This window comes from Cydia amplana, chromosome Z, assembly GCF_948474715.1.
Source record: "Cydia amplana chromosome Z, ilCydAmpl1.1, whole genome shotgun sequence".
Classification (NCBI taxonomy): Eukaryota; Metazoa; Arthropoda; class Insecta; order Lepidoptera; family Tortricidae; genus Cydia; species Cydia amplana.
This window is the reverse complement of record NC_086096.1, coordinates 5,849,624-5,876,348: the sequence shown is the minus strand read 5'-3', so window position 1 is coordinate 5,876,348 and position 26,725 is coordinate 5,849,624. Positions and strand designations below refer to the sequence as shown.

General features: G+C 40.1%; 1 protein-coding gene across 1 annotated transcript; it reads left to right on the top strand.

The window, feature by feature from the left end:
* The first annotated feature begins 814 nt into the window (after positions 1-814).
* On the top strand, positions 815-26,725 carry LOC134660937 (1-phosphatidylinositol 4,5-bisphosphate phosphodiesterase gamma-1). Its single transcript, XM_063516823.1, has 15 exons — positions 815-1,351; positions 3,085-3,223; positions 6,976-7,057; positions 7,684-7,764; positions 7,870-8,070; positions 10,586-10,701; positions 11,425-12,358; positions 13,308-13,486; positions 16,991-17,168; positions 17,746-17,811; positions 20,208-20,399; positions 21,055-21,275; positions 22,964-23,568; positions 25,373-25,518; positions 26,555-26,725. The coding sequence occupies exons 1-15, from the start codon at positions 988-990 to the stop codon at positions 26,657-26,659; spliced, it is 3,609 nt and encodes a 1,202-aa protein (XP_063372893.1). The 5' UTR covers positions 815-987; the 3' UTR covers positions 26,660-26,725.

Genomic DNA, 26,725 nt, shown 5'->3' with positions numbered 1-26,725 from the left:
TTGTGATTTTAAAGTCACATTTACCTCTATAATTGAGACAGAGAGTGTATTTTACCTCTTTTACTGAGACTATATTTATAAGATCACATTTTCCTAATTGTTTTTATAGAATTTAATAGGAATTGACCTCTGTATCTGAGATAACGTCAATCTATGACCTCTCTAACTTGGACTTTATTGATCAATTTCCGTATTCTTACTAAATCTTAGTCTATCCACAAATTCCGCATTTGCTTAATTGTGTCTAAACGACTTCAAGTTTCATTTAGGTACTTTATGTAGTTAAAACTATCGAAACGAAAGCTGAAATCTTGATAGTAACACGAATAAACAAATTTTCATTTAATAGATTTCTAAGACGCAATGAAGTCTGTATCAAATTTAATTGAAAAATATATCCTTTGGAGAATCATTCAAAATAAATTCAAAGAAATATTTAAACAGACTTAAAAATTATTAAGGACAAGGATTATTTTACCTTATTTATTTTTAAAGATAATTACAAAATACCTTATTAACCACCTCTATAACTGAAATATATCCTCTATTCTCACCTCTATTAGTGGGACCCTCTGTAAATGAGACAGAAATTTATTTGTACCTGGCTAACTGAGAGCCTGGATAAGTGGAATACCTCTTTAAGTGAGACAAATCTGCTCGTCCCTTGAGATCTCACTTATCCAGGTTTCACTGTACTTCTTTGTTACACTGGCTTAAAGATCTCGCATCCAGACCATAATTGTTTAAAAAAAACTGAATTGGCGTAGAGGAAATGGAAAAACGCCTCAGTCGGTCAGAACAGAAGTGTCAAACAAACAACAGCGGAATGCTGCACAGTACAGATTTTATTAATTCAATTTGCTTTATAAACTTTAGGTTGAACTGAAAGTTTTTTATGAAACAATTAAAGTTGATCCTCAGTTTATAATTAATATATTCCATGTGGTTGAAAAAGTATAAGCGGGCCGCGTGAGCAAATAAATCGCGATGAGTTCCGTGTGTTATAACGGCGGCGGCGACAGGCTCATTCACGAGGCCGATCAGCTCATATCGTATATAGAACGGGGGTCTACGGTGCTGCTGTTTTATCCGCGGAAGAGGCCGGACCAGCGGACGCTGTCGGTGAGGCGAGAGACGCACCAGGTGATCTGGTATCGTTCGTCGAGTGGGACCCAGCAAAGGCACGCTTATGAGGGCGCCCTCGACATCCGGGACATCAAGGAGGTCAGAGTGGGCAAGTCTTCGAAGGACTTCGAGCGCTGGCCCGAGGACACGAAGCGTCTCGAGAGCTCCAAGTGCTTTACGATATATTATGGCACTGAGTTTAAGTTACGATCTGCCTCATTTGCTGGTAAGACTCTTCTGTTTTTTTTAGCGCCTATTCTTTATCGAAAAGATGATAAATAGGTATACTAGTTACATTAATTGTAAGTATAACAAAATTGTGACTACTTATATAAAAAATACCACTATAACTAAACTTACCTAGAAATAATTGTGATAATTTTTATGGTAAATAACGATACGAACTCATAATTTAATGTTACGTATTTTGGAATCATGACTCATTGCTTAGAATTACGGATAGATACAGTCATTTAACTAAAACAAAACAAATTGTCTTCAAAATACTCTCCTTTAGCTATGATACACAAACACCAGTGGGATGCCCAAAAATATTGTCCACATATTTTTGGGCATCCTGTAGGTACAACTCACTGCTGGGTGCCTACGCAGAGTGTTTAAGTTTTCACATTAGCCCTATGTTTTTTGGGTTACTTGTAGGATAATACATAAATAAAGCAAATATAGCCCAAGCCTCTGAGAGGAGCGTCGCATGAGAAGAGGCCTGTGCCCAGCAGTGGGACGTATATAGGCTCAAATTATTATTTATTATGAAGACAATTTATGATGTTATAGAAATACATGATATCAATAGGATTTCTGTAGCTAAAGTCTATTTATTCTTATTCTAGACTAAAATGACATTTCATGTGTTGCTAGTTTTTTACGTCTTATGTGTGCTACAACCGGTACTAACCGAAAATAAACTATTGGGAGGTACTTATATTTGTTGATGAAGTGTCTGTAACACAATGAATGGATAACCCGTGACGTGCTAAAAGGGGACACTAGGAGAGGTATTAAAATATGAAATAGCGTAGGTAAAAATGCCATCACTTTGAGGTATTAACTTATAGGTATAGAAATTTTGTATCCAGGTCTATACACAATATTTCTAATATTTTAAAGCGATTTTATTGTAAGATTAACAGTCACATCTAAGCTACATATCATATAGCTCATAATGCAACAAGTTACTCATCCTATTTCTCTACGTATACTAAGTTTTATTTAAATGAGAACCTTACTTTCTACTTTTCGTGACCTGTTTTATAAAAGAACCATTTCGATTTCATTTTTTGTTTATTTTGAATCTACAATTAATTTAATATTTATCGGTTATTCACAAACCGAAATCAAAGATCATCACTGTTTGTTTTAAGCTGGCCACATTATTTGTACGTTTGACATTTGTGGTTGTGATTTTAGTCTACGGAAAGAATAAATAGACTTTATACCTACACAATTTACTATTAGTTAATCTATTATTATTATATTATCGCTAAAGCATTATTTTAATTAATTGATCATTGCCATCAAAGCCTGGCCTACCAAAAACCATTATTTCTACTGTTCAGATTTTTTTTTTATCTAAGAATATTATTTTTGTATGACATCTGTTCAATATTACTCTAGCCCAAGACTGCATAATAAACAAAGTTCCAGGTTACACAAGTCAATGAATCTATTTTAAAATTTAATAGGAATGTGAATCAATTTTGCCCTAAGCCATTGCCATGGTTGATTTGTGTTATTTATGAAACACTAAAGGCACAAATCTTACTGCTATAACATTAAGGTCTTCTTTTGATTAGCCACCTACAGTGGCAACTAGCATACAGATAAATATAGCCCGGAATGTTTTCATGCAGTGGTAAAGCTTTGTTGTGATTTGCTTGCAAATTTATACCTCGGCAGCTGCGCTTGTGCATTTGAAATAAACTGCATAATATGTTTCAGCGCAAACGGACAAGGACTGCGAGGCTTGGGTGAAAGGAGTCAGGTTCCTGGTGGATGAAGCAATTAATGCCCCGTACCCACTGCAGATTGAAAGGTGGCTTCGGAAAGAGTTCTACGCCATAGAGAACTCACATGAAAAGTAAGTGTTACTGTGCTGGTTGGTAAATACATAAGGTCAATGTGGGGAAGACCGTGTATCAGGTAAGACAGTCAACAAGCTCTTTGATTGCTTCTAACTCTTGTATTTGTACTCATACTCTACTTACTAATAGTATGTTGAGCAGAAGAAGCAAACCTTTTTTTCTTTCTGCCTGTGTCTGAGCGAACGGTCTTTCCCAACCAAATATTTTATATACTGGTCTTACCTTATTAAAAATATGTCAAATTATTCTTTCTTAGTGTAAGGCCTGAGTGGACGCTCGAGTTGGGCGTGCAGCTCCGAGCGTCCACTCAGGCCTTACACTTATATCTTCTTCATTATAATGGTTATACAATCAGGAACCAAATTAACTATGCAGAGTAACATGCTTAAAGCAATGTAGATACATTAGCCTTTATCATATTGAGACCGTGCACGATGGCAGCGCCGCCTAGCGTTCGCAACGTGGTCGGCGCTGTCAAATAACGAGCGCAACAAAATAAAGATTATTCCTTAAAAATATTTACTATAATGTACTTAACAATGTGCGGAATCTATTTCTATTTCATGTTAAATACACTTGGTTTTTGCTTTAGTGAAAACAGTAAGAATTATCTGTGTATTTTATTTTTTTCGGTCAATTTTCTTCGTTGTTGTTTTGTTACAAATTCAATGAAAATATGTATGTTTCGCTATGTTTTGATGACTTACTTAGTGATCCTCATCCTGGGGATACGTACGATGCTTGCAATTATAAAAACATTGACCTTTTTCACAGGTTTTGGTTTTAATCAACATATTTTGTGTTAAACATTTATGTTCTCCCGCTTTAGGCACAATGTCTGTTGTGACACTTGTGACAGACGACAGATAACCCTACATGCCAAAAGTGTGCTTTTGACGGACTTTCAATAACTAATATTACATTCACTTAATGTTGGTACACTGTAAAGATAAGATAAGATAAGATAAAAGATAGTTTATTCAAGTAGGCATAATTACAATGCGCTTATGAACGTCAAATAAAGCTAGGTAGACCGGCTCCAACCCTACACCTCTGCCCCGAGAAGATTTAAATCCCCCCTCAATTGGAGGAGGGTATCCCATTATGGGACCGGCAACAAACTCGGCGGGACACATCTTTTCAAAAATAATTACATCTTAGCCATACTATTTTATTAACATACAAGAAAAACTCTGGGTTGACATAGACTAGATAAAATGTTTAGCCATTACGTTGTTAAGCCTGGAATAGTACTATATGATATAAAAGGCTAATATCTAACTCGGCGTTGAAAATATATAAAATTTAATATTACTGTTTCGTCCAGTATTATTGCAGTTTACCACACAATAGCTATCGTGACCCATTTTTATCGTAAGTGTGATTATAAAGCTAAAATAACTGAGAAGTATGGGAACTGACAGAAACAAAGTTACCAAACTTGTCAGTATTGGCCACATCAAGCGCTGCGATCGTTTCGGCCTCCCCTACCAGGTGCTTTGCACGGAGCGAATAGTATAACAATAAAATCTTGGCTTTCCACTTTAGCCATGACGGAGATAGTGTCGGACTAAGTTAACTCTGCATGGCAATAGCAATGACAATGTGTAGCAATGTCATTGTTAATGTCAAATTTCTATGACACTATGAGGTTTATAATGACGGCTCGTCATTTTGTTCTGTTCAAATCGGTGCAAAGTTAGCTGACACGGACCTTAGGGCTCAACTGCATCGAGATTGTTATTCACTGTCATACAATCTCTGTAACGCTCAATATCCGCTTGTATGATGCATTGTCTGCGCTCTGACTACTCATTGCACCCTGCCATTGGCTTCTTTACACAGACTCCGCATTTCGAAACGATTGATGCGGATGCGGCGTGCAAATCCGCATCCAAGTGAAGACCACCATACTAAAAAGGCGCCAACGTGTAGTGAAGTGGCATGCGGCTTATATGTTTCATCTAGTATTATGTGATCTGTGCACCCTGCTGCCGCGCGAATTACATTAAAGATAATGTACTTAAAGCTCATGCGGCCTTGACTTTTGTATGAAAACTTCGCAAGAAACGAGATTTTCTTAGCGTTTTTTATCTTTAGAGTGTTTCGCCTGTATCTTACGAGTATGAACCTTAACAGTTAAAATGTTTCCAAAGTATTTCTATTACTGCCATAAAAACGCATATGAAATAGAACCCCTTGCCGAATCACGAGGAAGTGTGACAGTTCGGCTAGTTACAATAGTCTGTAGGTCAGTAGGTAGAAATAAATAAGTCAACATTGGTACTCACTATAAATAAGTGAAGACATGCAATTTGCTTTTGTAATTTTATTCGCATATAATCAGTGTTGTAAATAACGCTTATTTTCAGGCTTAAAGATTCGAGCCCTCAAGAGTCGTAAGTCTTGAAGACTCGACTATATTTGAGAATTGTACTCATTTACTTTACGCGTATGGATGCAAGAAATCGTCTTTGCCGCCTTGAGGCGTTAAGCCACGAGAGTCTTAAGGGTTCGAGTCTTTAAGAGCCAACAGGAGTGGTCATTTCTCCATACAAACGTACTCGACAGTTTCCTCCGTGGGTTTTGAAGCTAGAGCAATGATTTTTTCAACACAGATTAATATTGTCAATATCTGTGTCGGACCGTTTTGCTTTTTTCGATATTTTTGTTTTTTAAGGCGCTAGAGCCCTTCAAAAATGGCCTAATTGACTATGCCGCAATGAGAGGCGTGCTATTCAAAACTGACATAAATTAGTCAAAAAAGCAAAACGGTCCGACACAGTTAATGTCATAATCATTTAGATTTCCAAATTTGGTTACGATTGGTTAAGTTTTGGAGGAGGAAACACTCGAGTACGAAACCTCGATTTTTGATATTTTTACGCAGGATTTTTCGCCTTGTCCTTATCGCACTAGTTTTAGGAGCCGCTTCCGTTAGCGAGACGGGTATATTTACCTAAAATATTTCAATCTTAGCTCCTGTTGGCTCTTAAGCCTCGAAATGAGCGTTATTCACAACACTACATATGACACTTCCTCCCTTTGTCAGGCGTGGCTCACTCCGCGATTTCGTCGCGTTGCTACAAGTACCTACAAGTACATGCGGCCCACACTAATTTTGGTGTCTAGCCATAGTAGTTGCCGCGCACCACTACGGAACGGACGCCTGCTCGCGCTTGCGCCACCTAGCGGTCATATCTGTTGTAATAGACGCGTTTTGTTAGAGAGTGAATCTTCTGTACTATTATTTATCCTGTGCCCTTGTTCAATTCAAATCGGTGAAAAGTTCGCTTAGTTCGTTCTCTAAACTGTAAATATAATAACTGTACTTGAAGCCCGGCTTGGCATATAGAGTCGCGTGCGACAGCACAAATGGTGCTAAACGGTATGTTGTTTAAATATTTGCAGCACTGACAATCCAACCTCTAGACTGAGCTTAGGCCAATTCTTTCATGACACCGATGCTGCCAAAAATACGGGGGTGCGGGGGGACGAGGTGAGCGAATCCCGTGCCGTGATTGGACCGTTCAAAGACACGGACCAATCACGGCACGGGATTGACTCGAAGATGGAGTAACGCTACCCTATGTGTGGCAGAGGGGGTAGCGCGACTATGCTATGTCTAGAGGTTGGATTGTCTGTGATTTGCAGCTACGCAATGCGACATGCTTTGACAACACTTTTAAGGTTGCTTGTGTATGTAATGTTAATGTGATGATTTATTAATGTGAGCACATATTTCTAGAATATCTCTGAAAGAGGTGAAGGCTTTCCTGCCGAAGATCAACTGCAAGATATCGACGAGCAAGCTGAGAGATATATTCCAGGTAAATTATAGCCTAGTTTTTAATCTTTACGGGTTGCATAATTTTTTCTATCCAAAATGGATTACATTTACCTACGTATTCATAAAACTTAGCAAACGTTTGTTAAATTCTGTCCCTATCTGACAAACACAAATTTCTAACAAACATAAATAATATATATAGTTTCGTAGAGCTTTGTTCTTAACAAAAACTTCTGTGTAAATAACTAAATAAAATAAAACTCAAAATGACGGATAAAAACAAACGATTATAAAGGAACGCCATTAGTCAGAAAGTATTAGGCCGAAAGACCGGGTCACGTGATTTGATTTGTTTACATTTGAAAGTCTAGGATTAGACTATAAATAAATCAACCCTTCTTCCACTTGGTCTAACTTACATTCTCAACAAGGTTTTAGCAGCAAGGGTTCTCAAAATTGACTGCACGGTCTTTGCTTATGTTTGAGATGTTGTACAGTCGCCATCAGTAACATCGGAGCGGCCGATATGCTCAAAAATATCTGAACACACACTCGTACCTTTGACAATACAGGCGTGTTTAGATATTTGTGACTGCTTCGATACACTGATGATAGCGATTCTATGAAGATTTTTTTAAATAACTGAAGTTTACGACATGATTACAGGAGGTGGACACAAACAAAAGAGGCGAGATCAGCTTCGATGACTTCTCTACACTGTATCACAAGCTGATATTCGATGAGAACGTAAGTATAACGTAAGCCCCACATACACCACACAACAACAATAATTAGCAAGACTCAATTCGCCACCGTTAAAAAGCAAAACTTTGTACTGTGTATTTTTTTCAGAACGTCCACGACGTCTTCGACAAGTACTCGCTGTACTGCGCCAACGGGACAACGATAACGCTACGAGAGTTCCAGAAGTTTCTACTGGTGGAACAACATGACCGCATGGGAGATGACGAGGCGAGGGCGTCACAGTTTATACGGGACTATCTCAAGGATCCTCAGAGGGATTGCTATGAGCCCTCATTCACACTTATGGAGGTAAGTCTGTGACTTTTTAGGGTACGACGCTGTGCGAGTTCCAGATGTTTCTACTGGTGGAACAACATGACCGCATGGGAGATGACGAGGCGAGGGCGTCACAGTTTATACGGGACTATCTCAAGGATCCTCAGAGGGATTGCTATGAGCCCTCATTCACACTTATTGAGGTAAGTCTGTGACTTTTTAGGGTACGACGCTGTGCGAGTTCCAGATGTTTCTACTGGTGGAACAACATGACCGCATGGGAGATGCCGAGGCGAGGGCGTCACAGTTTATACGGGACTATCTCAAGGATCCTCAGAGGGATTGCTATGAGCCCTCATTCACACTTATTGAGGTAAGTTTGGGACTTTTTAGGGTACGACACTATGCGAGTTCCAGATGTTTCTACTGGTGGAACAACAGGACCGCATGGGAGATGACGAGGCGAGGGCGTCACAGTTTATACGGGACTATCTCAAGGATCCTCAGAGGGATTGCTATGAGCCCTCATTCACACTTATGGAGGTAAGTCTGTGACTTTTTAGGGTACGACGCTGTGCGAGTTCCAGATGTTTCTACTGGTGGAACAACATGACCGCATGGGAGATGACGAGGCGAGGGCGTCACAGTTTATACGGGACTATCTCAAGGATCCTCAGAGGGATTGCTATGAGCCCTCATTCACACTTATTGAGGTAAGTCTGTGACTTTTTAGGGTACGACGCTGTGCGAGTTCCAGATGTTTCTACTGGTGGAACAACATGACCGCATGGGAGATGCCGAGGCGAGGGCGTCACAGTTTATACGGGACTATCTCAAGGATCCTCAGAGGGATTGCTATGAGCCCTCATTCACACTTATTGAGGTAAGTTTGGGACTTTTTAGGGTACGACACTATGCGAGTTCCAGATGTTTCTACTGGTGGAACAACAGGACCGCATGGGAGATGACGAGGCGAGGGCGTCACAGTTTATACGACACTATCTCAAGGATCCTCAGAGGGATTGCTATGAGCCCTCATTCACACTTATTGAGGTAAGTTTGGGAGTTTTTGGAGTACGACGCTATGCGAGTTCCAGATGTTTCTACTGGTGGAACAACATGATCGCATGGGAGATGACGAGGCGAGGGTGTCACAGTTTATACGAGACTATCTTAAGGATCCTCAGAGGGATATATTGCTATGAGCCCTCATTCACACTTATTGAGGTAAGTTTGTGAGTTTGTTGCGAGTTCCAGATGTTTCTAACTTGACCGTCACTCTTATTGAAGTGAGTTTGTTAGGTTACTGGTTAGAAGACTCCAGAAGGTGCACCAAGAGACTACTATGGGCCTTCGTTTACATTTATCGAAGTATGATAAATCGCAAGTTACTCTTAATTATTCTGCCGCCACTGATTAGTTCTTACCAGTGTCTTGCATTTTTAGATGGTTATTGTTATTAACTGGGCGCTTCCGTAAAAACGTACTCCAGTAAAGTAAGTCGTTGTGACGTAGGTAAATGCGCCTTAAATCGAGATAAGAGTCCGTATGTGGCCTCAAGATCATCTGTTCAATGAAACATATGCATTATTCATTATGATCGGTCATGCAACGCATCGATGAATGCATTTCCGTTTATCTTTTTATTTTATTTTTTATAATTTTATTGTTTCACACGACTGCAGCATTGACAGAAGAGGTTATCTCCAATGTCAAATACAATAGAATATGTTATAATATTATAGTTTCTAGTCTAGATCTTTTCAATGTTGATTCTGCTGGTTAAGACCTAAGGGTGTGAGCTGGGACGTTAAGGCGTAGGTCACACCACAAGGGCACAGATAGTTACTACATCACTACATAGTATAAAACAAAGTCGCTTCCCGCTGTCTGTCTGTCTGTATGCTTAGATCTTTAAAACTACGCAACGGATTTTGATGCGGATTTTAGTGTTCCGTACAAAACTTTCTTCACGGAACACTTATTTTTAATACATAGAGTGATTCAAGAGGAAGGTTTATGTATAATTTGTTAACCAGTGGGAAGCCGGGGCCCGGCTTTTTTAGAGCAACAAAATTTGTATCAATGTATCTCTGTAGGTATGTTTTCTATGCATAATATTTTGACGGGCTCATAGCCCATCCGGTAGTGACGCTGCCTAAGAAGCAGGTCTTGGGTTCAAATCCTGGTAAGAGCATTTATTTGTGTGTTCATCACAAATATTTGTTCCTGAGTTATGGACGACGCACAAGACGTGTTTTCATTGCGGCCCCTTCAGAATCTTAAGCGGCTTTTGCTGTTTTATTAATAATGTCATATTATACGCTGGCATGTAATTGCCGCAAAGTATCTCCGTTAGGGCTCATTTAGACGGCGCGCGAACTCTTATACGATAGTTACATTGCGGACCATTGAGGTTACAACAATTCAGCCGACCGATCAAATGACGCAATGTAATGAAACTCGCATGCGAGTTGTCGCACCGTCTAAATGAGCCCTTAGTCACCAAGTGTTTTAAAGTTAACTGAAATATAATGTTTACCCACAGTTCATCGAGATGCTGTTCTCAAAGCACAACTCCATCTGGGACGCGCGCCACGACCACGTGACGCAGGAGATGACGCGCCCGCTCTCGCACTATTGGATATCCTCCTCGCACAACACGTAAGTTTTGTATCATGTCAAGATCATGGGTACTCATTGCATCGGTGACATAACCTATAGTTCGTTTGTTTTAGCATTAGAAAGAACTTGAAAGAAGGTAAGCGATCTTGACATGTCTTTTAATTGAAAAACGCTTTTTAAAAATCAGTAACTATTACTTATGAAAGCAGAATAATATAAATGATCGTATTTGATTCATAATTGTTACATATTTGCCGTAACTTATTTTTAAAATGTGTTTTTCAATTAAAAGACACATCAAGATTGTTTACCTTATTTCTAATGCTAAAAAAAACGAACTATAAATCGTTATTAGTTATTACACTGATCGGTATGATTCGTACGTTATTAAACATCCCAATGAACGTTATCAAATATTTATCATTCATAATCTTAATTTAACTCTTTAACCGCCAGAGTCGGACATACATTACATATCCAGCTCATTTCGCCACAGTCTGATAAATAAGACAAAGATCTGATTTGGTTTTTACAGCACATTTATAACTCCCGTAACTATGCCAACCTTACTCTGCGTGGTACAATTACTGTCGGTGGCGACACGAGCACGCTCGATCAAAAATTGCTGGCGGTTAAAAGGATAAAAGTCAATTTTACCAGCCAACATAAGGAAACGACACTAAATTTGCATCAAATTACTTTGCCACTTTGGATAAAATGCAACGTCTCACCAGTTTTCTGAGTTCACAATAAAATTCCCAGGTACCTAACCGGCGATCAGTTCTCAAGCGAGTCCTCTTTAGAGGCCTACGTAAGGTGCCTGCGGTCCGGCTGCCGGTGCATCGAGCTCGACTGCTGGGACGGCCCCGACGGCACGCCCTTCATCTACCACGGACACACGCTCACCACCAAGATACGCTTCATGGACGTACTGAGAACCATCAAGGAACATGCCTTCATCACCTCAGACTACCCTCTCATACTATCCATAGAAGACAACTGCTCTTTACCACAGCAAAGAAGAATGGCCGGCGCATTCAAAGATGTCTTCGGGGACATGCTCCTAATACAACCTTTCGAGAAAAATGAAACCAGCCTCCCATCCCCTCACGATCTGAGACGCAAAGTCATTTTAAAACACAAGAAACTTCCCGACGGCGCCGAGGAAAACTCCTTCTCCATCAAACAGGAGGAGGGCAAAGAGTTAGACTTGAGAAATACTATCAAAAACGGGATTTTACTACTAGAGGACCCTGTAGATCGCGAATGGCATCCACATGCTTTCTTCCTAACAGAGAACAAGCTGTATTACACGGAGAATTATAATACACAAGTCGAGACGGACGCGGAAAGCGATGGTGAATCGGAGACGGAGAGCAACGCCTCTGTGCCTCAGAACGAATTGCATTTCGGAGAGTGTTGGTTCCACGGGAAACTGGCAGGGAATAGACAAGAGGCAGAGGACTTGCTAAGAGCCCATGCACACTTGGGTGATGGTACATTTTTAGTGAGAGAAAGCGTGACGTTCGTGGGTGATTATTGCCTGTCGTTCTGGAGGCAAGGCAAGGCGAACCACTGTCGGATAAAGTTGAAACAGGAGCGGGGGCTGACGAAGTATTACCTGATTGATTCGATTTGCTTCGACAGCTTGTACAGCCTGATCACGCATTATAGGCAGCATCCGCTGAGGAGCCAGGTGAGTCTAGTTTTAATTTGCGCAATTATTGCGCGTTTTGCTACTCGCGTTCGTATACTTACACATAGTAGTTGAACATTTGCCCGCGACAATACAATACAAATATTTTTTATTGCTTACCAATATGACAAAGAACATGATATACAGATTAAGCATAACTTTAACTATGACACACACATTGCGACATTGTCTGAGCAGAATTTGCTATTCCACTGTTATGAAAACTATACACAGTAATTTTCGCGGATATCAAGAATAAATTAACAGATCATTTTAAAAACTATACTAGATTAGTACATGCTAATACGAAGGTTCCTAATACCTTTTAAGTAGCTTTCAATAAACCGATTTTTACTTTCTACTCACTTAAGTTATGTCTAGATAAGAATTGCCTTATAATAAAGGACAATGAATATTGTACGGTCGAATTCTCAAACATCTAAACAAGCAGACATTCTAAAAATAGTATCAGTGTCTTAGAGTACTAAAACGTGTCAACTGTCAAGCTTATCATCAATTTTGGACTTTTTTCGTGCTTACCCAGGAATTATATCGTGCTATCTCACTCTTTATGCTGAGACAATTTTTTGATGTAGTAAACATTACACCAAATGTCTGTGCGGATAGAGAAAAAGTCGTGGAATGTATGGGGCCCAATACATTCCACGACTCTTCTCTTTCCGAACAGACTACTGATCTGGATTCCAGTACTTCTTGCGTGCCAGTATCTACATAATGTTAACATACATAATAACTGCATAAAGAAAATGAAATCATGAGCACGAAATCTTGGTTTCTATAGCTGGTCAAGCAAATCTTGTCAGTAAAAAAAGGCGCGAAATTCAAATTTTCTATGGGACGATATCCCTTCGCGCCTACATTTTTCAAATTTGCCGCCTTTTTTACTGACAAGATCTGCTTGACCAGCTATAAACGCCTGTGTCCCCAGGAGTTCCTGATCACCCTGAAGGAGCCTGTGCCCCAACCCAACAAGCATGAGGGTAAGGAGTGGTTCCACCCGCACCTGAACCGCGCGCAAGCCGAGGAGTTACTGAGGAAGGCCAACTGTGATGGTGCCTTCCTCGTGCGCCCAAGCGAGAAAGACAGAGGGTTCGCTATTAGCTTCCGGTACGTTCATATAAATAAATAATAAAATAAATAAAACGTTTATTCAGAGATCTTGCTTACAACTAATTACATATATTCTTCTGCCAAACCACAGAGTGGTTTGTTGGCAGACGAGGCTCCTTTATGTATATGCAAGCTAGGTAGTTGATAGGTAACTTAAACTTAGGTATCTACTTAACCCTTTACCGCATATACATAACTAAGGTGTCATTCTATGGAACTTGCTAACTATGTACACAAAAATCACTTTTATTTTATTTTCTTTATTGGGGAAAAAAACAGATACAGGCCAATAATATTTACAGGGAAAATTACAAAATGGTAGATATAGCCTACATCCTAAGACAATTCCCACTAGGAGGTGTGACAATAGTTTTAGGATAGCATTGTGATCGGAACTAAATAAACAGACTTATACTATACAAACTTACACTAAGATTTAACAATGCGACTTTTGACACTTCCAAAGCGACATTGAGCACATGCATAGGTTTATCGTAAATATAAATTACAGCTAGTAGACACTATAAGAGAAACATTCATGCTTGTTCACTAGTAAATAATTTTCATTTATGGTATCAATCGATCGGGTTTGTTTTTAGGATCAAATGTATATGGGACCCATTGTCGAGTGGGAGTCAAAGGCCGACACTTCACTCGCGAAATGCCCTTAACAAAACGATAAATGAACGTGACGTCAAGGTCTCTGAGAGCCCATCTTGTCGTATGGACAAAACAAGAAAATAGCGTTTTTGTCGGTGAAATATTGCGTTTATATATATATAGTTGCTATACAATATTTTTTTGGATAAAATGTACGGAATCGAATGGTACCCTTACTTTTATCGTTTTTGGAAGTTTAAAAAAAACTAAAATTTTGTAACTTTCAGGTCCTGTATTTTTGTAGAGTTACTAATGTGTTGCAGAAAGTTTTTTGACATAAATTTGTATTGCATAATGTTATTTGGCAGAAATGTCGTTTAGCAGAATTACCTTTCGCATAGTATCATTTAGCATACAATCACTTCGCAGAGTTTTATAATCCAGAACCATATTTTGGCATACTGTTGATGATCATAATAGTATTTTAATCGAATATTGATTTCGCCGATAAATGTATTGCATACTATTTTGGTGGCATAAAGCTATCAAGTTTAATTAAAGGTGATGTTTATGGCAGTTAATCTTACTTTTCTGGTAGCCGTTCGTTTTTGTAGGAGGTCGCAGCTCTAACCTAACCTAACTTATTTTTCTGACAGCAATTCGTTTTTGTAGGAGGTCGCAGCTCTAACCTAACCTAACCTACTTTTCTGACAGCCATTCGTTTTTGTCCTCCTACAAAAAATCTACGCAATTCTAACATAAACTAACCTTCTTTTCTGGCACACGTCCAATTTTGTTGGGGTCGCAGTTCTTACTTAAATAACTTAACCCGCTTTTCTGCTAGCAGAAAAAATCATTATGCTATAATAAAAGTATGCTGCAGGATATATGGTTATGGTACATAAAATTATGCTAAATGAAAGTCGGCAACGGTAATCTTCTGCTTAATGATATGCTGCAAAATGTATTGTATGCGTAGTAAATAGTAATGCCAAGTAATATTGTGCAAAATTATCATTCGACTAAAAGTGTTTCTGCGATACATGTTATGCGAAATGTATTTCTGACAAACAATATTATGCCAGATGAGGGGAACCCATTTTTGTAACAGTCATTTCCATATTTTATTTTAATATCCAGATTATTGTGATAATAGCCGGAGAGCTAGCCACGTAAATAGGTATGCAATTTATAGAGCAACGAAACCCCTCTAGTTATTATGCCATACTATCATTATTAATTAATCCGGGCGCCTGGCAGCTGTCTAGCGCTGGGTGCGGGAGTGGTTGGGCAACAAAGGGGTTGTAAAATCAATCGAAGGTGTGCAATTTATAGAGCTCTGATTTTGGTGTGATATAATAGCTTATTATGTATTTAATTCAAATATAAAAATGCCAGGCGTTTTAATCGGGGGAAAAGTAGTGCCAGGTGACTTACAAGATTTCGCGAAATAGTACCAAAATAGGTTTGCAATATATAGAGCAACTAAATCTTTCTAGTTAGTGTGCCATACTATCATTATTCATTAATCCGGGCGCCTGGCAGCTGTTAAGCGGTGGGTGTGGGAGTGGATGGGCAACAAAGTGGTTGTAAAATCAATTGAAGGTGTGTAATTTATAGAGCTCTGATTTTGGTGTACAATAATAGCTAATTATGTATTTAATTCAAATATAAAAATGCCAGGCGTTTTAATTGGGGGAAAAGTAGTGCCAGGTGACTTACAATATTTCGCGAAAAAGTACCAAAATAGGTTTGCATATATAGAGCAACGAAATCTTTCTAGTTAGTGTGCCATACTATCATTATTTATTAATCGGGGCGCCTGGCAGCTGTTTAGCGGTGGGTGTGGGAGTGGATGGGCAACAAAGGGGTTGTGTGTGTTTAATATGGCAGTTTGTTTACATAGTTAGCAAGTTCCATAGAATGACACTTTACACGCTATATAGCCTCGTGTAAACAAAATTATAACCATGGAAGTTTGAATCTTGTTGTATTTTCAATTGGGTTGAATTTCATTTGTTCGAAAATTTTACGACACAAATGAAATGCTACCTACTTTCTTTTTAATTAAGGTTGACATTCCATCGAAACTGAGTGTACACCCTAATGTACATTGGGCGGTACGAGGATAGAAACCGCATTATTTGTAAAATGATGCGTTTTGAAAAGCACAACTAGTTGTATCTTATACCATTTTATACTATGACACCCCCGCATAGACTAGGAATCCTCTAGACGGAGTTTAGAGCAATTATTTCATGAAACCGATGATGCCAAAAATACTGGGGTGCGGGGGACGAGGTGAGCGAGTCCCGTGCCGTGATTGGTCCGTTCAAAGACACGGACGTCACACAAAGATACTTTGACTCGAAGATGGAGTAAAACTACCGTATATTTGTGGCAGAGGGGGTAGCGTTACATGCTCAGTCTAGAGGATGTCTTGTCTGTGCAGCCCCGGCACACCCCTAAAGCTAAATTTGCTACATATTTCTAATTCACTGCAATATTTTGACTCACACAACGATGTTACGGAACCCTCGGCGTAGGCACAACCACACGGACATAACAAAAGTATAAAACATTGTAATCTCAATTCGCACTTGTTCTTTATTGTGTGAAATACGGTATACGATTGAATGAGCTTACAAAGATCGAACACATGGTTGTCGCCCGATTTATAGTTAGTATTGTCCTTATGTGATTATCAAATACTAGCGACCCGCCCCGGCCTCGCATGGGTTAACAAATTATACATAAACATTCCTCTTGAATCACTCTATCTATTTAAAAAAACCGCAACAAATTCCGTTGCGTAGGTAGTTCTAAATATCTAAGCATACATAGGGACAGACAGACAGCGGGAAGCGACTTTGTTTTATACTATGTAGTGATTTATTTCAGGACAGAGAAAGAGATAAAGCACTGCCGGATAAAGCAAGAAGGCCGCCTGTACGCCATAGGTACAGTCACGTTCGAAAGCCTGGTCGAGCTCGTCTCCTACTACGAAATACACCCGCTGTACAAGAAAGTACGCCTCTGGTACCCGATAAGTGACGATATTGTTAGGAAGATTATATCTGTGAGTATTTTAATGCTGATTTACGTTGTCAGACAAAAGATCTGTTGTATAAAGCGCTATTAGAGATGCCATTTGCAATCGGCCTTATTATGAATCGACACTGGAATCTTGATGTACATGTTAAAATCTTAAATAGAACGCAAGCTGAAACGGAGACCTTCGCTGACCCTTCGGTCAATAAGCCTTTAATATTTAATATATAAAGGGCTTTACATGTATGTGCTGCGTTTTTTCCAAAAATAAATGACGATATGTCTGAACATGGCAGGGCTGATGATAGCGCTGACCCTAAAAACTCAAGTTTCTATACCAAATTTTATGAAAACCAGTCGTACCTACGAGTATATTATGTACAGGTTGATTCACGAATGGAATGAACGAAACTTTCTTTGTATGAGTGACACTTGTATCGGTACACCTTCAGAGCCGCCATTTTATTCATCAATGTGATACACACATGGATATTTTCATTCACGCATTCATTCTATTCGTGCCAGCTCTTGTGAATTGTCCTCGCCAGCTGTTGCGGAATAACCTCGGTATTATACTATTAGTAATGCTAATGATATATGTTTAGGAACCCGACGACAGTTCCGTGTATGGGACCCCCGGCTATATGGACCCCACCTCTTTCACGTCCAAGGTACGTAAGGTACCAATTTTCTCTAATACATAAATAATTTTACTAACCGGAATGTTAAATTTTATGAATCTCTTCTATAGATAAGGTGCTCAGTGACATTTTATGAAAGGTGAACGGGCAAAGGTTATGGTAAGACTAAAGTGAGACTAGTATTTTTTAGCTAGGCTCGCTTAGCATTAGGTAGTCCGCTATGCTCCAAGCCTAGATATCACACTCTGAGCTCCGTTTTAGATTTAGACAAAGGTATACTAAGGGCGGGTTGCACCACGCACAAGCAACGAACTGATCAATGTCACTATTAAGATGGTGATGCCAAATCTGACATCACGTAATCGCACCAACTTTCGTAAATGTCACCACGGAGTCGCTCGTATCGTTAGCTAGGGGTCTGTGACTTCTATTGACACTAGAAATTTAAAAAATACTTTTCAATGTTAAATATGTCGGCGGCAGCTGTCATCTCATAGATAACTGTCAAACGTTTCCTACTAGCAAATTGAAATAAAGTATAGTGACGAAGACAGACGGTTTGGTGCAACCGGCCCTAAGTCGAGTGTACGTTGTTCTAGCAGCAAATTTGACAGCAGAAGATACGCCGTTACGTACTGATGTGCCGACCGAAACTTTCCAAAATTGCGAAATTATCCGCATAGGAAAGTTTCAAAAATTTCTCACATTTTAGTATGGGGATTGAAACTTTCCGAAACGTCAAATAGGTTTTTTTTATAGTACTGTGAATGTTGCAAGCTAACTTTTTGGAACTTTTCCGCAACTTGCACATCTGTACCGTTACGTCTCGTGGTAACCGGATTCTTCAATTCTAAGCTTGCCAAACAGTTGCTGCCTCGTCCTTAGTATGATCTTAGGAGTTTGGTCGTAGTACATGAATAGAAGTATTGTACTGCATAGAATTCTTTAGTTGGCGATTTGATATTTTTCGTTCTGTCCGGGGCGGGACGTAGAATAGTCGGTTAAGCCATTTCCGTCTGTAGAAAATAGCGGCAGTTGAAAAAATTTAAGTGCGAAAATTTGAATTTCAAGCTTGTTTCTTCTGACAAAGTTGTTTGACAGACTGTATGTAGACGTAAATGTAGTGCAGGGACGCCCGGCTGTCGATCGCTTGTTGCATTCATTCCGCCCAACTCCCTGGAGTTGGAGATGCAGGTTCGTCCGGGACGGGAGAGAATGGCCCTAAAACGAGTGGACACTTAATTCGAGGAATTTTGCATAATATATCACTGACGTTCTAAACGGACGGGAAAAATCAATCATTCGTCAGTAACCTTTAGTTCATAAATGGTATAATAGATTATGCTAAATGTACAAGATGATGTTTTAATGGCTAGCCATTACTCTGAGAGGTTAATATGTAGGTATGTAGGCTAAACAAAACAAATTTTAACACACGAAATAAATGTGTACGTTAAGCAAAAGGTAAGAAGTTTTATTAACATCACATTTCATTCCACACTTGACAAGACACGGCGAAGACCTACGGTAAAAACTTTGTCTACTTTTCATGTGCTTGCTTTACCGCCATGCGTCTGTATTGTGTCCCTCCATTGGTTTTAAATGTGGGCTTGGTTGGTAATTGTAATTACTATAGTAGTTTAGTAGTAGAGGTAGATACATGTTGTTCGTAGTTAGAAGATAATTTTTATAAGAATTAATATTGACACCATTAAACATACAAATTGCACCTTTTGTTGAATGCTATTTAATTTTAATACTAACAGGGATTGGGATGTAACATTGTGATTTTCCAAAAGAGAGTGATTGTTTTTGGGCCAGAGTGATAAGCATTTTAATAGAAACATAAGGGCAAGTCGCACTCTTAAAAGTTTTTGTCTCCGTTCTTCTGAACCTTGAGTAAACTTAATAAAATTAAATATTTTTCGCTTACCCAACATTACGCTATGGCTTGAAATAAACTTTAGTAACAAAGAATGTCGATCGGATCGGAAAGAACTCGATCGGAGCATAGAGAAAAAAGTACATAGATTGCTCACTCCATACATCAGTTTTAGTACCAAAAAGACCATTAGCATCTAGCATCGAGTAGCGGAACTATCAGTACTGCTACTTGACAATAGATGTAGCACCGACCGGAAAGTCTTATGCTGTTGAGATAAGACTTTCCGGTCGGTGCTACATCTATTGTCAAGTAGCAGTACTGATAGTTCCGCTACTCGATGCTAGATGTAGACACTGAAATTAATAGTCTGAACTGATGTATGGAGTGAGCACTCTTGTCTTACTATATTTCTCTATGATCGGAGGCAAAACAAGAACTTTATTTGCAATTAAATCATTAACATTAAACAATATTCTTGGTTGGCGATATTTAAATATGCATACACGACAACTCGTATACTCCATTAATTGCCAACCTCCAGGTGACCGTAAAGGCGTTGTACGACTACCGAGCCCGTCAAGACGACGAGCTGTCGTTCTGCAAGCACGCCATCATCACCAACGTGGACAAGCCCGACGCGGGCTGGTGGCGCGGCGACTACGGCGGCAAGCGGCACCACTGGTTCCCCGCCAACTACGTGCAGGAGATAGAGACCAGAGTGCCGGATATCGCTGTGAGTTGACATCAGGGTCATCAGGGATGTCGCGGATGCCGACACTGAACTTAGGTTAATGCAAATTATTGGTTAACGCGTCTTTTGCTGACAGGGCGCGCACGCGCCGCACGAGGCTTAAAACGTGTTAAAGGTGCATTGCACCGAACAGGTACGGAACCCTAAAAACTAGGAGGCTTACACACAGTACACACGGGTCAATTTTTACCAATTTTTACCTATTATCTAAGTATTTTATCAAAAATTATCACACGACATGCACAAATACACTTACACTGTACGATTGTTTCCGACGTACGTAAATACTTCTTCGTAAATATATTCTTTGTTGTGACCTGGGTCCCGGCAGAAAATCAGTGCTTTGCTCGAAAGAGCGAAGCGTATCACTGAGCCGTGACCCTTTTGTCCTGCTGCAACGCACACAGTTTGTACCTACCTACCTACTTTTATTAAATTTTACTTTTGTACCTACTCATTTCTATGTTATTTTCTTTGTTAGTGTAATAATAATTTTTTTTTTTCCTTTTCTTCTGTTATGACGATTGTGTGTAAATTTATATTGTGTGTCATTGCAGCTGTCAAATAAATGATTTATCTATCTATCTATCTATCTACCTAAAAATATAAAATCGTTAATCTACTGTGATATTTTCAGAGTTGCCTAGAAACGGACGCGAGCGCCCTCGGCTCCTGGCAGAAGGGCGTGGTGGACGTGAACGGGGCCATCGTGGACCTGTTCGTGGGGGAAGAGGACGGTTCGCCGCGCTGGCTCGTGCGGATACAGAGCCCCAGCATGTGCGCGCCGTTCGAGATGCGAGCGCCTAACAACGAGCTAGCCCTCGAGTGGCTTTCAGCTATCAAGGAGGCTGCACACAGGTATTCAAATTGTAACGTGTATAATCTTGTTAGGAAAATAGGAATTTTAAATTATTTAATCATGAAAAAAGCGCTGGTGGCCTAGCGGCAAGAGCGTGCGACTTTCAATCCGGAGGTCGCGGGTTCAAACCCCGGCTCGTACCAATGAGTTTTTCGGAACTTATGTACGAAATTGGATACAGAGCCCCAGCATGTGCGCGCCGTTCGAGATGCGAGCGCCTAACAACGAACTAGCCCTCGAGTGGCTTTCAGCTATCAAGGAGGCTGCACACAGGTATTCAAATTGTAACGTGTATAATCTTGTTAGGAAAATAGGAATTTCAAATTATTTAATCATGAAAAAAGCGCTGGTGGCCTAGCGGCAAGAGCGTGCGACTTTCAATCCGGAGGTCGCGGGTTCAAACCCCGGCTCGTACCAATGAGTTTTTCGGAACTTATGTACGAAATTGGATACAGAGCCCCAGCATGTGCGCGCCGTTCGAGATGCGAGCGCCTAACAACGAGCTAGCCCTCGAGTGGCTTTCAGCTATCAAGGAGGCTGCACACAGGTATTCAAATTGTAACGTGTATAATCTTGTTAGGAAAATAGGAATTTCAAATTATTTAATCATGAAAAAAGCGCTGGTGGCCTAGCGGCAAGAGCGTGCGACTTTCAATCCGGAGGTCGCGGGTTCAAACCCCGGCTCGTACCAATGAGTTTTTCGGAACGAAATTGGATACAGAGCCCCAGCATGTGCGCGCCGTTCGAGATGCGAGCGCCTAACAACGAACTCGCCCTCGAGTGGCTTTCAGCTATCAAGGAGGCTGCACACAGGTATTCAAATTGTAACGTGTATAATCTTGTTAGGAAAATAGGAATTTCAAATTATTTAATCATGAAAAAAGCGCTGGTGGCCTAGCGGCAAGAGCGTGCGACTTTCAATCCGGAGGTCGCGGGTTCAAACCCCGGCTCGTACCAATGAGTTTTTCGGAACGAAATTGGATACAGAGCCCCAGCATGTGCGCGCCGTTCGAGATGCGAGCGCCTAACAACGAACTCGCCCTCGAGTGGCTATCAGCTATCAAGGAGGCTGCACACAGGTATTTGAGCATTTTTACTTCACTTAAAGCGCGACTTAAGTCGTGTTTCAGTAACGTCTAACCGTTACATTCCTGACAAAATGTATGGGATCTGACATTGACCGTCAGTTTTGTAACAATTGCTAACCGGCCGTTAAAGGTGCACAGTTTAGTGAAAATGCCCATTTATATCATTCAAATTGTAACGTGTAAAATCTTGTTAGGCAAATAGGAATTTTAAATGATTTAATTATTAAAAATGGATAAAACCTTAGTTCAAAGATAAGATAAAGATACAAGATAGTTTATTCATGTAGGCATATTAAAATGCGCTTATTGACAAATAAAGCTACACCGGCTCCAACCCTACACCTCTGCCTCGAGAAGATTTAAATCCCCTCTCAATTGGAGGAGGGAAACCCAATATGGGACCGGCAACAAACTCGGCGGGACACATCTTTTCAAAACATATATAACATGCATTACGAGTAAATAAGAAAAATACAATTTATATTACTATATAGAATTCATGCAATTATACACAGTAGGTAGTAGGTAGTTTGTAGAACCAAGTTTAAGTTTCGATGTAATTGATATAGCGTGTCAATAACTGATTTTTTTTTATGTAGCGCAAGCGCAAGATCTCTTCAGCACCGCAAAATGGAACGCACGTGGCGCATAGCTCGCGAGATGTCCGACCTCATAGTCTACTGCCGCTCCGTCGCCTTCAGCCAGGACCGCCTCCGGAACAAGGGCTTCATCTACAACGAGATGTCCTCCTTCCCCGAGACCAAAGCGGAGCGCCTCATGTGCCAACAGGACAACAACTTCTTCCTCAAATACCACACCATACAACTCAGCAGAATCTACCCCAAAGGCCAACGCATAGACTCCTCAAACTACAGCCCGGTTCAATTCTGGAACTGCGGCTCTCAAATGGTAGCGCTGAACTACCAGACCGCCGATAAACCAATGCAATTAAACATGGGGAAGTTTAAAGAAAACGGCGGTTGCGGATTCGTTTTGAAGCCTCAGTTCATGTTCGAGGAAGGCTACAATCCCTACGACAAAAAGAGTATAGAGAGGAAAGTGACCCCTGTGACGGTGATGCTCCGAGTTATTGGGGCGCGGCACCTGTGCAAGTCTGGGCGGGGCACGGCTAGTCCCTTCGTGGAAGTGGAGATCATTGGGGCTGATTACGATTCAGGGACCAAGCTTGTTACTAAGACTGTCGGTATGTGTTTTATTTGTACGTTTATTTTCATTTGAAAATTTTACTGTATGTATTTTATGTATTTGCCTTATTTATCGCCACATACTTTTTTTATTAGTCCACTTGGAATATGTGCCCTCAAAATTGAGGTCCCGCCAGCGATTAGCTTATAGCATAGAGAAAAAAACACATAGAGTGCTCACTCCATACATCAGTTTTAGTACCAAAAAGACTATTAGCATCTAGCATCGAGTAGCGGAACTATCAGTACTGCTACTTGACAATATATGTAGCACCGACCGGAAAGTCTTATCTCAACAGCATACCAACTACTACCACCATAGCAACTGAAATGAATAGTCTAACTGATATATGGAGTGAGCACTCTTGTCTTATTATATTTCTCTATGCTTATAGTAAGCTGGTAAAGGCTCACGGTCCTACCTATAGTACTTATTAAGTTCGATATTTAAATCATTTACAATCGGGATAGAGTTGCATTTGTTTTGTTTCGTCCAATTTTCACCCGAACCAAAATCGATTCTATTTCACTGCAGGTTAAAATTTCTCTGGTAAATGTTGCATTTTGTTTGTTATATGGCTAAGAGGAGGTTAAGAGAGACCCCACACTAGCGTTTCCCGACCGTCAGCGTCTAGTCCTCCATTGTTGCTGGTCGACGCAACGTTGCCGCTGCCCAGCGACGCTATTTCAGTCCGCGACACTCGACAGACGCTAGTGTGGGGTGGCCATTAGTATGTCTAGAACATCACACATAGTATAAAACAACGGTTCCCGCTGTCTGTCTGTTCCTATGTATGCTTAGATCTTTAAAACTACGCAACTGATTTTAATGCGTTTTTTTTATAGAGTGATTATAGAGGATGGTTTATGTATAATTTGTGAACCCGTGCGAAGCCGGGGCGGGTCGCTAGTAGAGTATAATTAGCAGGGGTCGGACAAAAAGTGCGGATGACGTAAAAATGACGTAATCTTGCACACAGGATGATGTTTGAGTTTGTATTTAAACTTCCGTGGGACATGTAGTAACAAAGTAGTATTAATGAAGTAACAAAATAATCGTAAATAAATCCATGGAATTAATAATACAGGTGGTAGGGTGATGTAGTGAATAAAATAAATTTCACGAAACTTGTTACCATAAGGTGTAATTATTTGAAATTAGTTAGAACACTTAGAACAAGTCTGTGGGATCCTCAGATAAATAGGTTTAATAGTCAAAAGTGGGAACAGTAGGTAAGATTAATAAAAATAAAAAAAGATAATTTGATGTTATTATACTTTTAGGGTGGATCAACTATTTCTTGTTGTTATTCTGTCCGGTCAGCCAAGAGACAATAGTAGCATAGTTTGTTAGAAGACATTGTACACCACCTTCTTCTGACACGTTTGGTAGACGACCCTCAATGGAAAGGGTTTATAAGTATCACAAAAAAGCGTGTTTGGTGGATTTAAATGCTTAAAAATCTGGTTTAAAGAGTGACCCAGGAGAACGTAACCATGGCAACGAGTGACAAGAAAAAGTTGATTCACCCTTTAGCTAAATTTTAGCTAAATATAATCGTGAAGATACAATAGCTAAACAATAACGAAGTCAATTTATTGTTCATCTGATTGACAATGTGTCAGTCAAAAACGTACTTACTAATTTCAAGTGGCGATATCGTTTAATAAAGAGGTTGATAAATGATAAGTGATAATTGTTTATGAAAATCAAAAATACTATTTGAAATCATCCTATAAGTGGTTTGACGTCATCCGCACTTTTTGTCCGACCCCTGATAATTAGTTATAATCGTTTTGCAGCGGACAACGGCATCAACCCGGTATGGAACGACATATGCGAGTTCGAGGTGTTCAACCCCGAGCTGGCGCTCATCCGGTTCCTGGTGCAGGACGAGGACATGTTCGGAGACCCCAACTTCATCGGGCAGGCCACATACCCCCTCAAGGTTTATCTCCAATGTTGTTACCAGGGATGCTACGGAGCTCCGTTTCCGTTAAGTCGGAACTTCCGTTTGGTATTACACATCCGTTTCTGTTCCGGTTCCGTTACTTTTGAAACGGAAGTTATATCGGATGTCAATGCTTAGCGCGGCAGCGGGACATGAGCAGCATATATTCGCTCATAGCCCCGCTTGCCACGGGCTGCAGTAATTAGATGTTCTGGTTTATCCGTGTTTTTGAATTTAAAGTACCTATTCGTATGTGTTGTGTTGTGTAATGTATACCTACTGATAGTACTGACTCAGGCTCCGGTTCTGGTTCCGGTTCCGTTTTTGGTTCCGATTCCGTTTCTGGTTCCGATAAACTAAATTTAAAACATCTGGTTTCGCTTTCGGTTCCGATAAAACCACATGCGTTACATCCCTGGTTGTTACCAGTGCACACTCTGTTTCAGTTTAATTAGTACGAGTACCTTTCAAAAACTACATTAGCCTTTCTTTTGTTTCATTGTTTTCTAAAACAAACTAAAGTCACCCTAGACTATACAACAAGGTTCAAATTAAAAAATAGGGGAATTTTGCATGGTCGGCCTTCCGAGGTTAGAAAATACAAAGACTGTTTTAATAAAACACCGCTAGTCCACTTATCCTAAGCTAATTTTTATCAAAGCAGATACGTTTGCTTTTTATCAAGCAGACAGAACATTCTTACGGTAGATGTCGCTATGCGCTTCCCTAAGGATGGTATGCCACCTGTCAAATTTTGGTTCAATGTCATTGCATCACTGTCTGATTAAGTAAAATGACAGACGCAAATACACATTGGACCAAGAAATTGGACGGGCGTAATACCACCCTAAGGCATGTAAACAAAAAGGAAGAAATGGAAATATTTGCACGGTTCTGGTTAGCTAGTACCTATAGACATTTGACCCTCAAAACGAACCGGACCGACTTATAAAAAAAAACTTTCATCTAAGCTTAGTAATTTTATTTTGCAATTTACGCATACAGCAAATAAAAATGTGCCTCTACCTTACAGGGCCTACGGACCGGATACCGAAGCGTGATCCTGACCAACGGCTACTCCGAGGAGCTGGAGCTGTCATCTCTCCTAGTTCACCTCAAGCTGGTCCAAGGTCGCTGATCAACCCACGCAGCCACCCTCACAAGTGGCCACACACATAAACTAAGTTGTACTACAGCTTGAGCC

Excerpts from the sequence above, each read along its gene's own strand:
- LOC134660937 (XM_063516823.1), top strand. The coding sequence starts at position 988 with ATGAGTTCCGTGTGTTATAACGGCGGCGGCGACAGGCTCATTCACGAG. Across the intron at positions 3,224-6,975 it reads ATAGAGAACTCACATGAAAA|AATATCTCTGAAAGAGGTGA; the intron begins GTAAGTGTTACT and ends ACATATTTCTAG. Across the intron at positions 12,359-13,307 it reads AGCATCCGCTGAGGAGCCAG|GAGTTCCTGATCACCCTGAA; the intron begins GTGAGTCTAGTT and ends CTGTGTCCCCAG.